Source organism: Bufo bufo, chromosome 11, assembly GCF_905171765.1.
Source record: "Bufo bufo chromosome 11, aBufBuf1.1, whole genome shotgun sequence".
Classification (NCBI taxonomy): domain Eukaryota; kingdom Metazoa; phylum Chordata; class Amphibia; order Anura; family Bufonidae; genus Bufo; species Bufo bufo.
In genome coordinates this window covers 79,875,507-79,890,755 of record NC_053399.1, presented here as the reverse complement: position 1 = coordinate 79,890,755, position 15,249 = coordinate 79,875,507, and the positions used below count along the sequence as shown (strand labels likewise).

Genomic DNA, 15,249 nt, shown 5'->3' with positions numbered 1-15,249 from the left:
CTGAACTCTGAGGCTTCATGCACACACCATGCATGTGGCCTGTTGGGAGGGGCTTGTAGTCCCTATGGAACTGTAGATACTCGGTGTGCCATAGGGTGCCTCTGTGTAGCACTGTATTAAGTAGGGTAACATAGTAGAACATGAGGTATATGGCTGGGTGTATGAAGCATGAACCTGAAGGGGTTATCCAAGACCTATAATGCCCCCCCCCCCAAATGCCCGGGCCCCTCCCACAGATCGTACTCACCTTGCTCTCCACAACCGCGTTGCTTCTGAAAACATCCGGTGACGATGGAGCAGCCAATAGCAGGCAGCGACGAGAACGAGCCTCCCTAGCATTGCAGGTGACTCTAGGGAGGCTCGTTGCCATTGTGGCCTCCTATTGGCTGCTCTCCCCCGACACCAGATGTTTTCATCTGCGCAACGGGGAGATGCAGCTGCGGCTGTGCAGACGTCAGAAGCGGCGCTAGTGCCGGGCAACGAGGTAAGTACAATCTGTGTGAGAGGCCCGGGAATTTGGGGGGGCATTATAGGTCTTGGATAACCCCTTTAAGGTGATGGTGCAACTCAAATAGGTCAAGAATACTTAGATGTTAGGGGTTGTTTGAAGAGGTCCTTCCCCTTAAAAGCAGAAAAACTGAAATAAAATGCCTGAAGACCACAGTGCTTATATCACAAGCAGATACAGAAACAACCAGAGCAGCTCTTCATTGGAAAGATTTCCCCAAACAACTCCTTTACTTTGGGGAATGACCTGCAAGTTCCACGTAATTGAGCAAATACCCAGTATTCTGAATGTTTTCAGCCAAGGTGGTCTTCATCATATATGGGAAAGGACAACTGAACAACACCTCATTAATATCATATAATCATATAATTATATTTGTCAGCAAGTGTTACATCAAGATTTAATTATCAGGGAAACATATGCATTAAATTAGACAGAGGAAACCATCATGTATTTGTCACGACGGACAGGATACCAGATACACAGAAAATAAACAAACAAGTGTCTAGGCGAGAAGCTGGGGATCAAGGTCACCTCCTGACAAATCCCGACCAGATATCCCTATTCTTCTATGCCCACGTTCAGACCCTGAAGGTGGGAATAACGTGTCCTCGTGCCTGGGCTGAAAATTCCCTAAAATCCCTAAGATGGTGAAAGGGGAATAGAGGCAGCCTGCTCCCTCAGAACCTGGAGGGGGCAGGCGTCTCTCTAACAGCCTAGACAGCCAACCACAAGAAAACAAAAACCAACTTATAGACAGAAGCTATAACCCGCACAGGACTCTGGGAGTGGGTGTAATTTAAACTCAAACCAACGACCCCACCCAGTGCACCTGAAGGGAGGCGGATATAGCTCAACTCCAAAACAAAACAAAAGGCTACACACGTGCTGCTAACCTGGCAGACCTCCGCACATAGCCTGAGCAGGGCATGACAGTATTATGAGAGTATATAATCATAATACGGACGCAAATTACCTGATCACATCAGTGTTAGCCAAAACCAGGTGTGAGTCAAACACACAGAAAAGGAGCAAATGTTTCCCTTATTCCTGATCTCTGTGCAGCCTCCACTCCTGGTTTTGGCCCACAATAACTGATGGAAATCACTGACTAAACACTGACTGTGTGAAAGCCTTAAATACTGTATCTCAGCTTCCTGGAAACCATGTGACATGTGTAGAGTACGTTGGTGGTCAGTGGTCAGCTAGCTATTTTTATGAACTTGCCCAATACGTCTTTATTCATTTGTGCCCCGTTATTTAGTTGACCCATTGTTTAGAGGCAGCTGCTCCTCCCAGTACCATGCTGCATGCTATTGGGTTACAGTCCTAGTGCAGTACCCCAAAATAAGGTATTTGCAAAATGTTCTTGTTCTAAATGTTATTAAATGCAATTTAATATGGTATTACCTTGTAATGTACCAGTATATCTCTGTATTGGTCAGTCGGGGTTAATAATCCTGCCTCTGTAGGAAGTTAAGTATTAGACTTAGATCTGCTCCTAGCTCAGTCAGTGTAGTGTGGTAGTGCAGGAAGTGAAAGTTACATATGCTCACTCCACAGAGAACCAGGCCTTAATAGCAAAAAATCACTCTCTGGGAAACTTACAGAGAGAAAACCATCTATACTACACAGTACTTAAGCAAAAAAGAGAAAGAAACAACTAGAAAGTCAATCTGCATGGTTGAACATTGGAGTCGGTCAGTAAGGTATGTGCAGCACCCAGAGCAGTATCTGCAAATGGTTTGTTATTCAGTATTATGCTATACATTATATCCAGCATAGCTGTGCATGGATTGTACAGCCATGGTTAACAATCCTGGCTCAGCCCTTTGTGGTAGGTTGGGTTGACTTCCAGGATCTGTCCCCAGTTCAGGTAGTCAATCAAGACTGGAGTTCAGAGACGAAGAAAGCAGGGACCTGTGCTCGTTAGGTCTAAAAAAGAAAGAGAGTAAAGGCAGAAAGAGGAGAACTTGGAATCTGCTACTACAGCCATTCAGATTTTGCTGCTGTGAGGGACACCATTAATACACTCTTCGTACCTGGACATGTCCTGGCTAGTGGTACCTTCAAAACCCATGAAAGGGTGCATGGTACTATCACTGCCCTGGTCCTAGAGAGCATCAGTGTGAGGACTGCCACTGTGATTGACTCTTAGAGCCAGAGCCACTACCACTCCTCATTCCTTGGGAGCTTGCAGCACTAGTGTTAATGCTGAATTCATAGTTGCAATGTTCATAGCATCGATTCATGGTGTGCAGCACGGCCAATAGCTTTCCTACTGTAAGAAGAGCGGGCAGACATTGGAGATGATTTACACAGACTGTATTTACTGCTCTTACTGCCATAGGCACTAAGCCTAAATATGCTCTCAGTAAAGATCTTCAATTATCATTTCGAGTCGCTCATTTGTTAGCAGTTGCAATAATAATTGACCCATGTTAACTAACAAGAATAAACACTGAGCGATGTAAATGTCGCTCAGTGATTTTTATCCAAGGCATTGGTACATATCTCGCAGCCAGGTCCTTGTGATCATGACTGGATAACACCACTATACTGTGACTGTCTAATAATTCCATATAGTGACTAAAACATAACACTATACTGTGACTGAATAAGACCACCAGACATTGACTGCAAAATAGTGTCATACTGTGACTGGATAGCACCAACATGCAGAAACTGGATAACACCACCATACCGTAACTGGATAACACCACCATACTGTGACTGGATAGCGCCACCATATTGTGACTGGATAACACCACCATACTGTGACTGGATTACACCACCATACTGTCACTGGATTACACCACCATACTGTGACTGGATAACACCACCATACTGTAACTGGATAACACCACCATACTGTGACTGGATAGCACCACCATATTGTGACTGGATAACACCACCATACTGTGACTGGATTACACCACCATACTGTCACTGGATTACACCACCATACTGTGACTGGATAACACCACCATACTGTGACTGGATAACACCACCATACTGTGACTGGATAACACAACCATACTGTGACTGGATTACACCACCATACTGTGACTGGTTTACACCACCATACTGTGACTGGATTACACCACCATACTGTGACTGGATAACACCACCATACTGTGACTGGATAACACCACCATACTGTGACTGGATAACACCACCATACTGTGACTGGATAACACCACCATACTGTGACTGGATAACACCACCATACTGTGACTGGATTACACCACCATACTGTGACTGGATTACACCACCATACTGTGACTGGATTACACCACCATACTGTGACTGGATTACACCACCATACTGTGACTGGATAACACCACCATACTGTGACTGGATAACACCACCATACTGTGACTGGATTACACAAACATACTGTGACTGGATAACACCACCATACTGTGACTGGATAACACCACCATACTGTGACTGGATTACACAAACATACTGTGACTGGATAACACCACCATACTGTGACTGGATAACACCACCATACTGTGACTGGATAACACCACCATACTGTGACTGGATCACACCAACATACTGTGACTGGAGAACGCCACCATACTGGGTTCAGACAGATTTGATGCGCGCTACCTCCAATTCATACAGAGAAATCCAAAGGAAGAGAGCCATTTCGGTTATTCCTCAGTGGCTTCACATGCACTCCCACAGATAATCACTGTGACCAAAACCTCTGGTGCTCCACACACCTCCGATCTTCTCCTATGTTCCTCCCCAGAAAGACAAACAAGGGAATCCAATCATGAAGTATTACAACGAAGTGGAAAAAGTTAAAGTGCTTTATTATACTCACAAACACAGAATAAAATCACGCATATCATTGATAAGCCAGATGTCCCAGCACCACCGACCTAGGTTTTGCTTTTTAATTCCTCATACCGTGACTGAATAACACCAACATTTAGTCACTGTATAAAACCATCATATCTTGACTGGATAATACCACCATACAATAACTGGATAACACCACTATAATGTGTCTGGAGAACAACGCCATACAATAACTGAATAACACCAACATACAGTAAATGTAAAAAAAAAAAACATCATTCTGTAACCGGAAAACGCAACCATACAGTAACTTGATAAAACCACGGTACTGTGACTGGATAACACCATGACACCATAACTGGATAACACTACCATACAAATACTGGATAACACCACCATACCGAAAATGCATAACACCACCATATAGTAAGTGGATAAGACCACCGTAGTGTGACTGTGTAAAACCACCACGCAATAACTGGATAACACCACCATACCATGAATGCATAACACGACCATATAGTAAGTGGATAACCATGACACCACCATACCGTGACTGGATAACACCACCAGACATTGACTGTATAATAGTGTCATACTGTGACTGGATAACACCAGTCACAGTATGACTGCATAATAGTGTCAGTATGACAGTATGACTGCATAATAGTGTCATACTGTGACTGGATAATCACCTTTAATACTTTGACTAAATATCACGACTGGGTAAAGTGACTGGTTATTGCCACCATATGGAGATTAAATAATTCCCCCATACCATGACTGGATAACTGGATGGCACTAGCAGAAATTCAGGGAGAAGACTGAGGAGTAACTTGCATGAGTCCACAGAACAATTGAGGTTGTCCTGAGAAGGCCAGCGGTATCTAGAATATGAACTCAAGATGAGCTGGAAGGTCCCCAATGTACTTCCTGCTGGAGGCCAAGTTAAGGGTAAGTAATAGCCCAAAAATGTTAGACATAAAAATGAGGTACACCAACTGGGACACATCGCAGAAAAAATTAAAACATAAAATGTAAAATATATTAAAAATATATATTACGAGGTCATTATTATGGGAGACTTCAACTACCCAGATATAGACTGGGAAACTGAAAGCTGTACATCTCATAAAGGAAACAGGTTCTTGGCAATAACCAAAGACAATTACATTTCCCAACTGGTTCAGGACCCGACTAGAGGGACAGCCATACTAGACTTAGTATTAACCAATAGACCTGACAGAACAACAGATGTGCAGGTTGGGGGACACCTGGGAAATAGTGACCAATCCTAAATAAAATTGTGAGAGGTACATACTGTAAGAAGGTACCTGGAATCATCGTGGATGGAAGGTGTGTGTCACCGAGGTTCCTGACCTTGGTAAAGTAAGAGCCGGTATTTTATGTGTCAGCAACAGCTATTGCTAATTTACACCTTGAGAGTTAGCATGGCTGTCATAGCTGATTCAGGACGGCTCTTACTGGGAGTAGTCAAAGTGCTCGGTGGGTGATTACTCCCCATGTTCCAGGCCGGATTTTGCCAGGCATAAAAACCAGCCAGCACTGCCAGGTGTGGTGGATTTACTTCCCTCTGACAGTGGAGCTCATGAGTCTGTTTGCTGTGAACTGAGGGCTGTGCTGGGATTTGTGGTTTGAGCTGGGCTGGAGGACTCAGACTGCCTGTGGACTTGATGAGGCTGAACTGCTAACAGGGAGTGAATTAACACCCAGGAGAAAAGGTAAATTTTTATTGTTTATGGATTTTCCTTGTGTGTGAACAAACACCAAGCCACCTGCATTTTGTGATACATCTTATCTGCATTTTGTTACACACCAATGTGTGAATAAACGCCGCTGTTTGATTCAAGAACTGTGTACTTTGCCTCTATACTGCATCCGCTAGTCCTAACTACCAGAGCAAATCCCCACAATATCTTATGGGAATAAAAGGTTAAGGAGCAAGAAAAAACCAATGTGGATAAATAGAACTGTAAAGAAAGCAATAAATGACAAAAAAGAAAGCATTTAAATCACTAAAACAGAAGGGTAGCGAGGAAGCACTAAAAAACTATGATAGAATAGAATATGTAAAAAACAAATAAAAGAAGCCAAACTAGAGACTAAGAGATTAATTGCCAAACAGAGCAAAACTAACCCTAAAATGTTCTTCAATTATATAAATGGTAAAAAGTATAAATCTGAAGGTGTCGGCCCTCTAGAGAGTAAAGAGGGGGGAGTTGCAGAGAGCGATGAGGAGAAAGGAAAGCTATTAAATATTTTTTTCTCCACTGTATTCACTGAGGAAAATAAACAGTCAGATGAATTGCAGAATGTAAAAGTAAATTCCCCATTAAAAGTGCTCTGTCTGACCCAGGAGGAAGTACAGCGGCGTCTTAAAAAGATTAAAATAGACAAATCGCCAGGACCAGATGGCATACACCCCATATCCTAAGAGAATTAAGTAATGTCATAGCCAGACCCCTATTTCTGATATTTACAGACTCTATACTGACAGGGAGTGTTCCACAGGATTGGCGCATAGCAAATGTGGTGCCAATATTCAAAAAAGGGTCCAAAAACAGAGCTCGGAAACTATAGGCCGGCAAGGTTAACATCTGTCGTGGGTAAACTGTTTGAAGGTTTTCTAAAAGATGCTATCTTGGAGTACCTCAATGAAAATAAGCAAATAATGCCATATCAGCATGATTTCATGAAGAATCGGTCATGTCAAACTCATTTAATCAGTTTCTACGAGGAGGTAAATTCTAGACTTGACAGTGGTGAATCAATGGATGTCGTATATCCTGGACTTCTCCAAAGCATTTGACACTGTACTACATAAAAGGTTAGTATATAAAATGAGAATGCTCGGACTGGGAGAAAATGTCTGTATGTGGGTGAGTAACTGGCTCAGTGATAGAAAACAGAGGGTAGTTATTAACGGTACACACTCAGATTGGGGCACTGTCACTAGTGGGGTACCTCAGGGGTCAGTATTGGGCCCTATTCTCTTGAATATATTTATTAATGATCTCATAGAAGGCTTGCATAGTAAAATATAATTTTTTGCAGATGACACTAAACTGTGTAAAGTAATTGACATGGAAGAGGACAGTATACTGCTACAGAGGGATCTGAATAGATTAGAGGCTTGGGCAGAGAAGTGGCAGATGAGGATTTAAAGGGCTTCTGTCACCCCACTAAACCTTTTTTTTTTTTTTTGCTTACTTATAATCCCCACACTGCGATTTATGCCTACATAATCAAATTAATCATTTTTGTCCTGTAGATTTTGTTTAAAACATGCTTTTAAAATATGCAAATTACCTTGCTACCAGCAAGTAGGGCGGCTACTTGCTGGTAGCAGCCGCATCCTCCTATCCTAAAGACGCCCCCTCCGCATTGTGATTGACAGGGCCAGGGAACGGGATCTTTCTCTGCTGGCTTTGCCTGTTAGCATTCAAAATCTGGCGCCTGCGCCGCTGCCGTACCTGTCTTCAATCGGCGCAGGCGCACTGAGAGGCGGCCGCTTGCTCGGCCGCTCCATCCTCAATGCGCCTGCGCCGGGTGTAGATGTGACGTCATCGGCGCAGGCGCATTGAGGATGGAGCGGCCGAGCAAGCGGCCGCCTCTCAGTGCGCCTGCGCCGATTGAAGACAGGTACGGCCTCGGCGCAGGCGCCAGATTTTGAATTACTATGTATAAATATATCAGGGGTCAGTACAGAGATCTCTCCCATCATCTATTTATCCCCAGGACTGTGACTGTGACGAGGGGACATCCTCTGCGTCTGGAGGAAAGAAGGTTTGTACACAAACACAGAAGAGGATTCTTTACGGTAAGAGCAGTGAGACTATGGAACTCTCTGCCTGAGGAGGTGGTGATGGTGAGTACAATAAAGGAATTCAAGAGGGGCCTGGACGTATTTCTGGAGCGTAATAATATTACAGGCTTATAGCTACTAGAGAGGGGTCGTTGATCCAGGGAGTTATTCTGATTGCCTGATTGGAGTCGGGAAGGAATTTTTTTCCCATTAAATGGCGAAAATTGGCTTCTACCTCACAGGTTTTTTTTTGCCTTCCTCTGGATCAACTTGCAGGATAACAGGCCGAACTGGATGGACAAATGTCTTTTTTCGACATTATAAACTATGTTACTATGTTGTTATTTTACTATACATGTAAATTTAGTGTGTTCATGTGTCTCGACTACACACCATGTACAATATACAAAGTACTGGTCAGTGAATATATAATGTTGCAGAAGTATCCTCCCTTGTCCTACCTCAAATTTGGTTAAGGACTCAGATTTCTCATTCGCAAACATCCTAACATGCTAGCAAAACCTTTGACAGGCTGCAGTTCAAATCACAACCACTGGATGGCCACACATTGAATGGGATAGACATCTCCTGACACATTATCACAAAATCATAGTATTTTTATAGGATGGTCATCTCTCACCAAATGTCTCGAGAAATGTTATACTAAGGAGAGGCAAAGAAGGACACATCTGTAAAAAACACGTATAGAATACTGAAGTCCCTGTAGGCTCATAGGGGTATGCATTCAGTGTAATAAATAACTAAGTAAATAGGTACAGTTCATAAATGAATAAACATCATAATCTGTAGCATGCAACATGTGAAGACCAGATGAGCTAGGCTACTTTCGTTGCTCTCTCCGTTACCTCCACCTGCACCTTTTTATGGGTGGCTTCATACACGGCAGATTTTGTGGCTTGCAGAAATCCATGTGCTTGCTGCCCCTTTCAAATGAATGGAACTGGTTTTCATTTGCAGAATTTCTGCCACAAAATCTGCCATGTGTGAAGGCACCAATTAATTTCAGTAGGAATATGGGCACCGGAAGCTAGTTTGCTTTGGATTCTCCTAATAGGTAAGGCTCACATCATGCATTTGTGGCATCCTGCCACTGGCAATCAGTTCCATTCATCTGAATCATCCCGCCAGCCCCATTCAGATGATTTTTTAGGCACAGAATTTTTTTGTAACAATATCCGCTGTGTGTAAGGCGACTTTATACATGTTGTATCTGAAGGAACACATTGTACCTGGTAATTGCTCAAGATTAACCACAGCTTTCCATTCCTGTGCATAATTGTAAAAAGTCTGGTAAAAAGCATTAGTACATAAGATACAGTAATAGCCATGAATAGTGAAACATTAGAGTGTTAGGAGAAATGGTAGGAGCTGAGATCTCAGACTGAAGTGGAAGCTTCTTTTAAAGGAACACTCCAATATGTATATATATATATATATATATATATATATACTGCAAACTGTGGTGTGTTATACTATATACTATATGCCGTTGTGGTGTTATACTATATACCATGGGTGTATAAACTGTACAGGGTGTTATACTATACACTGTGTCAGGCTGGGGGTGTTATACTATATACTGTGTTGGGCTGGGAGTGTTATACTATATACTGTGTGGGGCTGGGAGTGTTATACTATATACTGTGTGGGGCTGATGGTATTATACTATATACTGTGTTGGGCTGGGAGTGTTATACTATATACTGTGTGGGGCTGGGAGTGTTATACTATATACTGTGTGGGGCTGATGGTATTATACTATATACTGTGTTGGGCTGGGAGTGTTATACTATATACTGTGTGGGGCTGGGAGTGTTATACTATATACTGTGTGGGGCTGATGGTATTATACTATATACTGTGTCGGGCTGGGGGTGTTATACTATATACTGTGTCAGGCTGGGGGTGTTATACTATATACTATGTGGGGCTGGTGGTGTTATACTATATACTGTGTTGGGCTGGGGGTGTTATACTATATATTGTGTGGGGCTGATGGTATTATACTATATACTGTGTCGGGCTGGGGGTGTTATACTATATACTGTGTTGGGCTGGGGGTGTTATACTATATATTGTGTGGGGCTGGGGGTGTTATACTATACACTGTGTCAGGCTGGGGGTGTTATACTATATACTGTGTTGGGCTGGGGGTGTTATACTATATACTGTATGAGGCTGATGGTATTATACTATATACTGTGTCGGGCTGGGGGTGTTATACTATATACTGTGTCAGGCTGGGGGTGTTATACTATATACTGTGTTGGGCTGGGGGTGTTATACTATATACTGTGTTGGGCTGGGAGTGTTATACTATATATTGTGTGGGGCTGATGGTATTATACTATATACTGTGTCGGGCTGGGGGTGTTATACTATATACTGTATTGGGCTGGGAGTGTTATACTATATACTGTGTGGGGCTGATGGTATTATACTATATACTGTGTTGGGCTGGGGGTGTTATACTATATACTGTGTTGGGCTGGGAGTGTTATACTATATACTGTGTGGGGCTGATGGTATTATACTATATACTGTGTTGGGCTGGGGGTGTTATACTATATACTGTGTTGGGCTGGGGGTGTTATACTATACACTGTGTTGGGCTGGGGGTGTTATACTATATACTGTGTTGGGCTGGGGGTGTTATACTATATACTGTGTTGGGCTGGGGGTGTTATACTATATACTGTGTTGGGCTGGGGGTGTTGTACTATATACTGTGTGGGGCTGATGGTATTATACTATATACTGTGTTGGGCTGGGGGTGTTATACTATATACTGTATGAGGCTGGGGGTGTTATACTATATACTGTGTTGGGCTGGGAGTGTTATACTATATACTGTGTGGGGCTGATGGTATTATACTATATACTGTGTTGGGCTGGGGGTGTTATACTATATACTGTGTTGGGCTGGGGGTGTTATACTATACACTGTGTTGGGCTGGGGGTGTTATACTACAGTATATACTGTGTCGCGCTGGGGGTGTTATACTATATACTGTATTGGGCTGATGGTATTATACTATATACTGTGTTGGGCTGGGGGTGTTATACTACAGTATATACTGTGTCGCGCTGGGGGTGTTATACTATATACTGTATTGGGCTGATGGTATTATACTATATACTGTGTTGGGCTGGGGGTGTTATACTATATACTGTGTTGGGCTGGGGGTGTTATACTATATACTGTGTTGGGCTGGAGGTGTTATACTATATACTGTGTTGGGCTGGAGGTGTTATACTATATACTGTGTTGGGCTGGGGGTGTTATACTATATACTGTGTGGGGCTGGGGGTGTTATACTATATACTGTGTCGGGCTGGGGGTGTTATACTATATACTGTGTGGGGCTGGGGGTGTTATACTATATACTGTGTGGGGCTGGGGGTGTTATACTATATACTGTGTTGGGCTGGGGGTGTTATACTATATACTGTGTTGGGCTGGGGGTGTTATACTATATACTGTGTGGGGCTGGGGGTGTTATACTATATACTGTGTGGGGCTGGGGGTGTTATACTATATACTGTGTTGGGCTGGGGGTGTTATACTATATACTGTGTTGGGCTGGGGGTGTTATACTATATACTGTGTTGGGCTGGGGGTGTTATACTATATACTGTGTTGGGCTGGGGGTGTTATACTATATACTGTATGTAGTATAGTTTTCTTTAATATTTACCAGAAAAAAAATAAGTGTGAGGTAGAACGCAAAGGGGAGATGGTCCAGGCAAAAGAAGGAAATGGGCCCAAGATGGGTAAACAGTCCCAGGCCTATGATTCACTTAATCCACCCCTGTCTTTGAATCTCTTAAGAAGCCTGTACACCTGTAGATCCAATGTTTGCTTGTCTAACAGCTTTTCCTCCCAGCTTTCCCATACACATGCACACTCAGCTTGGCATATGGTTCTAATGGGTAGAGAGAAGTAAGCCGCTGTGAGGTGCCACTAAAATGTAACCCATCGGAGCCTTCTTTCCATTGACATCCATGGAGACAAGTCAATGGGTCTGTTAAAACCACAGGCAAAACGCAAATGCCATCTACGGTTGGTCCACATTTCGTGGACCATTGCAAGGAGATGCTTGGGAAATCCAATTTACAGCCTACAGCACACGGAAAAGAGATGACACTTGGAGGACATAAACGGACACATGGGCCAAACACGTAACCTTTATGACCATTGTCAGGGATGTAACACTGACCATTTTTTATAGATCTTATGTCTATGACAACGTCCAAGTCGTGCACGACCCCTCAGATTCTGCATCATGGATAACACAGTGTATTATTATTATTATTATTATTTTTGGGGGGGGGGGGGGGGGGGATTTCCTACAAGGAGGACTAGTCAGATAAAGATTCCATAATAAAATCTGACTGAATAGATAGCTGCCTATGGGAAATCTGAAATTCATTATATTTCACGTGACTGTGGAAGCAGAACTAGAAATCTCACGTCCTTTATGTCTAAAAGTATTATGCCGAGCCGGAAGGCATTAAAAAGGGCAAATATAACAACTGAAAAAGCATGTTCAATACATCTGTTTTTTATTTCCACCAAAATGAACGCAATACCTTTGGGATTTTGGCATATTTTCCGAATCGCGTGTCTCGGATACTGGTCACTTCGATAAATTCAATTTCCTGTAAAAGTGATTAAAAATTTTAAAAATTAATGAGTAATGTAGTTAGTTGCATTCTGATACTTACATAGTGCTGACCTATTGCTCAGTGCTGAATAGAAACTCTGAAGAAAGTATTAAAGAGTACAGTACTTAAACCTTTCCTTCAAACACGGAAGGTGCAGCAGTGCTTCTCCCATGACTAATCAAGACAGCCCAAATTTGCCATAGAACCCCCACCAACTCCTTAGGCCCCTTTCACACGGGCGAGTATTCCGCGCGGATGCGATGTGTGAGTTGAACGCATTGCATCCGCACTGAATCCTGACCCATTCATTTCTATGGGGCTGTGCACACGAGCGGTGATTTTCACGCATCACTTGTGCGTTGCGTGAAAATCGCAGCATGCTCTATATTGTGCGTTTTCCACGCAACGCAGGCCCCATAGAAGTGAATGGGGCTGCGTGAAAATCGCAAGCAACCGCAAGCAAGTGCGGATGCGGTGCGATTTTCACGCACGGTTGCTAGGAGACGATCGGGATGGAGACCCGATCATTATTATTTTCCCTTATAACATGGTTATAAGGGAAAATAATAGCACTCTGAATACAGAATGCATAGTACAATAGCGCTGGAGTGGTTAAAAAAAAAAAAAAAATATTTAAACTCACCTTAATCCACTTCAGCATCTCTTCTGTCTCCTTCTTTGCTGATTGCAGGAAAAGGACCTGTGGTGACGTCACTCCGGTCATCACATGGTCCATCACATGGTCCATCACCATGGTAAAAGATCATGTGACGGACCATGTGATGACCGGAGTGACGTCACCACAGGTCCTTTTCCTGCAATCAGCAAAGAAGGAGACAGAAGAGATGCCGGCTGCGCAAGCAAGTGGATTAAGGTGAGTTTAAATATTTTTTATTTTTTTTTAACCCCTCCAGCGCTATTGTACTATGCATTCTGTATTCAGAATGCTATTATTTCCCCTTATAACCATGTTATAAGGGAAAATAATACAATCTACAGAACACCGATCACAGAAGTTCGGGTTTGGGTACCAAACATGCGCGATTTTTCTCACGCGAGTGCCAAACGCATTACAATGTTTTGTACTCGCGCGGAAAAATCGCGCATGTGCCTGCAACGCACCCGCAACTGTGTGATTGTCGAGCTTACTCTTCCTTGGAGAACAGGGGCAGGACCATGTTTCAGATTGATAGGCCTCTGTGCAATTGTTTAAATTGTCCTTTTGCAAGATAGTGTACAAATAGGGCCATAACTCTCACTTTTGTATTTTCAGTCTGTATCCGAGCCACATTTTTTTTGCAGGTCGGACGCGGACCTATTCATTTCACTGATGCAGACATTACGCCGTGTGCTGTTCACATCCATATGTCCATTCCGCGGCACCGCAAAAAGATAGAACATGTCCTAGGCATTTCTAACAGGACACGCTGGTCCGCAAATTGCGGAATGCACACGACCGGTATCCGTGTTTTGTGGATCCACAATTTGCAGACCACAAGAAGGATACGGTTGCATCAATTAACCCTAACTGTGGCCTGGTTTCCTGACCCCTTCACTATACGCTAGCACTCTGCATGGCCTGCTCTGCACCCATCCACATCCACCTAACATCAAGGGGCAAGAAAGGGCGTGCCCTCCTTTCACAGCCCTAGGCAGCAACAGTGTAAGGACAGCCGCCATGATTGACTGGGACAGCCAGAGCCTTTACCAATCCCATCTTCTACACCAGATTTTACTCTCTAAGGCCTTCTTCAGACGTCAGTGTTTTGGTCAGTGATTTACATCAGTGATTGGCCTCATGTACACGACCGTTGTGTGTTTTGCGGTCCGGAAACCGCAGATCCGCAAAACACGGATGGCGCCCGTTTGCGGAACGGCACAGACAGCCTTTAATATAACTGCCTATTCTTGTCCGCAAAGCACGGACAAGAATAGGACAGGTTTGTTTGTTTTTGAGGACCACGGAACTGGGCAACGGATGCGGACAGCACACAGAGTGCTGTCCGCATCTTTCGCGGCCCCATTGAAGTAAATGGGTCCGCATCCGAGCCTCCAAAACTGCGTCTCGGATGCGGACTAAAACAACGGCCGTGTGCATGAGGCCATTGAGAGTCATAAAAAACCGGATTGGAGCCTCCACAGACATAAGGTATAAGGGAAAGATCTGCACCTGCTCTGTATTTAGAGCCGCACCTGGTTTTGGCTCACAAATCACTGACCGAACACTGATGTGAAGAATAAGGCCTCACGGCCATTATTAGAACCAATGAAAGTCTATGGGGCTATTCACATGGCCGTTCTTTGAATGTTCATTGAATAGCGTCCATCCAAAAATAGGACATGTACTATTTTTGGCCGTTTCACAGCCAGACAGGATCCCATTGAAATCAATAGGACCGTTTTTAAA

The 15,249-nt window shown here is 43.4% G+C and overlaps 1 protein-coding gene across 1 annotated transcript in view; it reads right to left on the bottom strand.

Annotated features, from left to right (window-relative positions):
• PLCB2 (phospholipase C beta 2) overlaps window positions 1-15,249 on the bottom strand; it is a 120,302-nt gene that overhangs the window by 89,960 nt on the left and 15,093 nt on the right. The window contains exon 3 of the mRNA XM_040412160.1: window positions 12,768-12,836. Coding sequence (XP_040268094.1) covers window positions 12,768-12,836 — 69 coding nt within the window. The remainder of the gene's footprint in view (window positions 1-12,767; window positions 12,837-15,249) is intronic.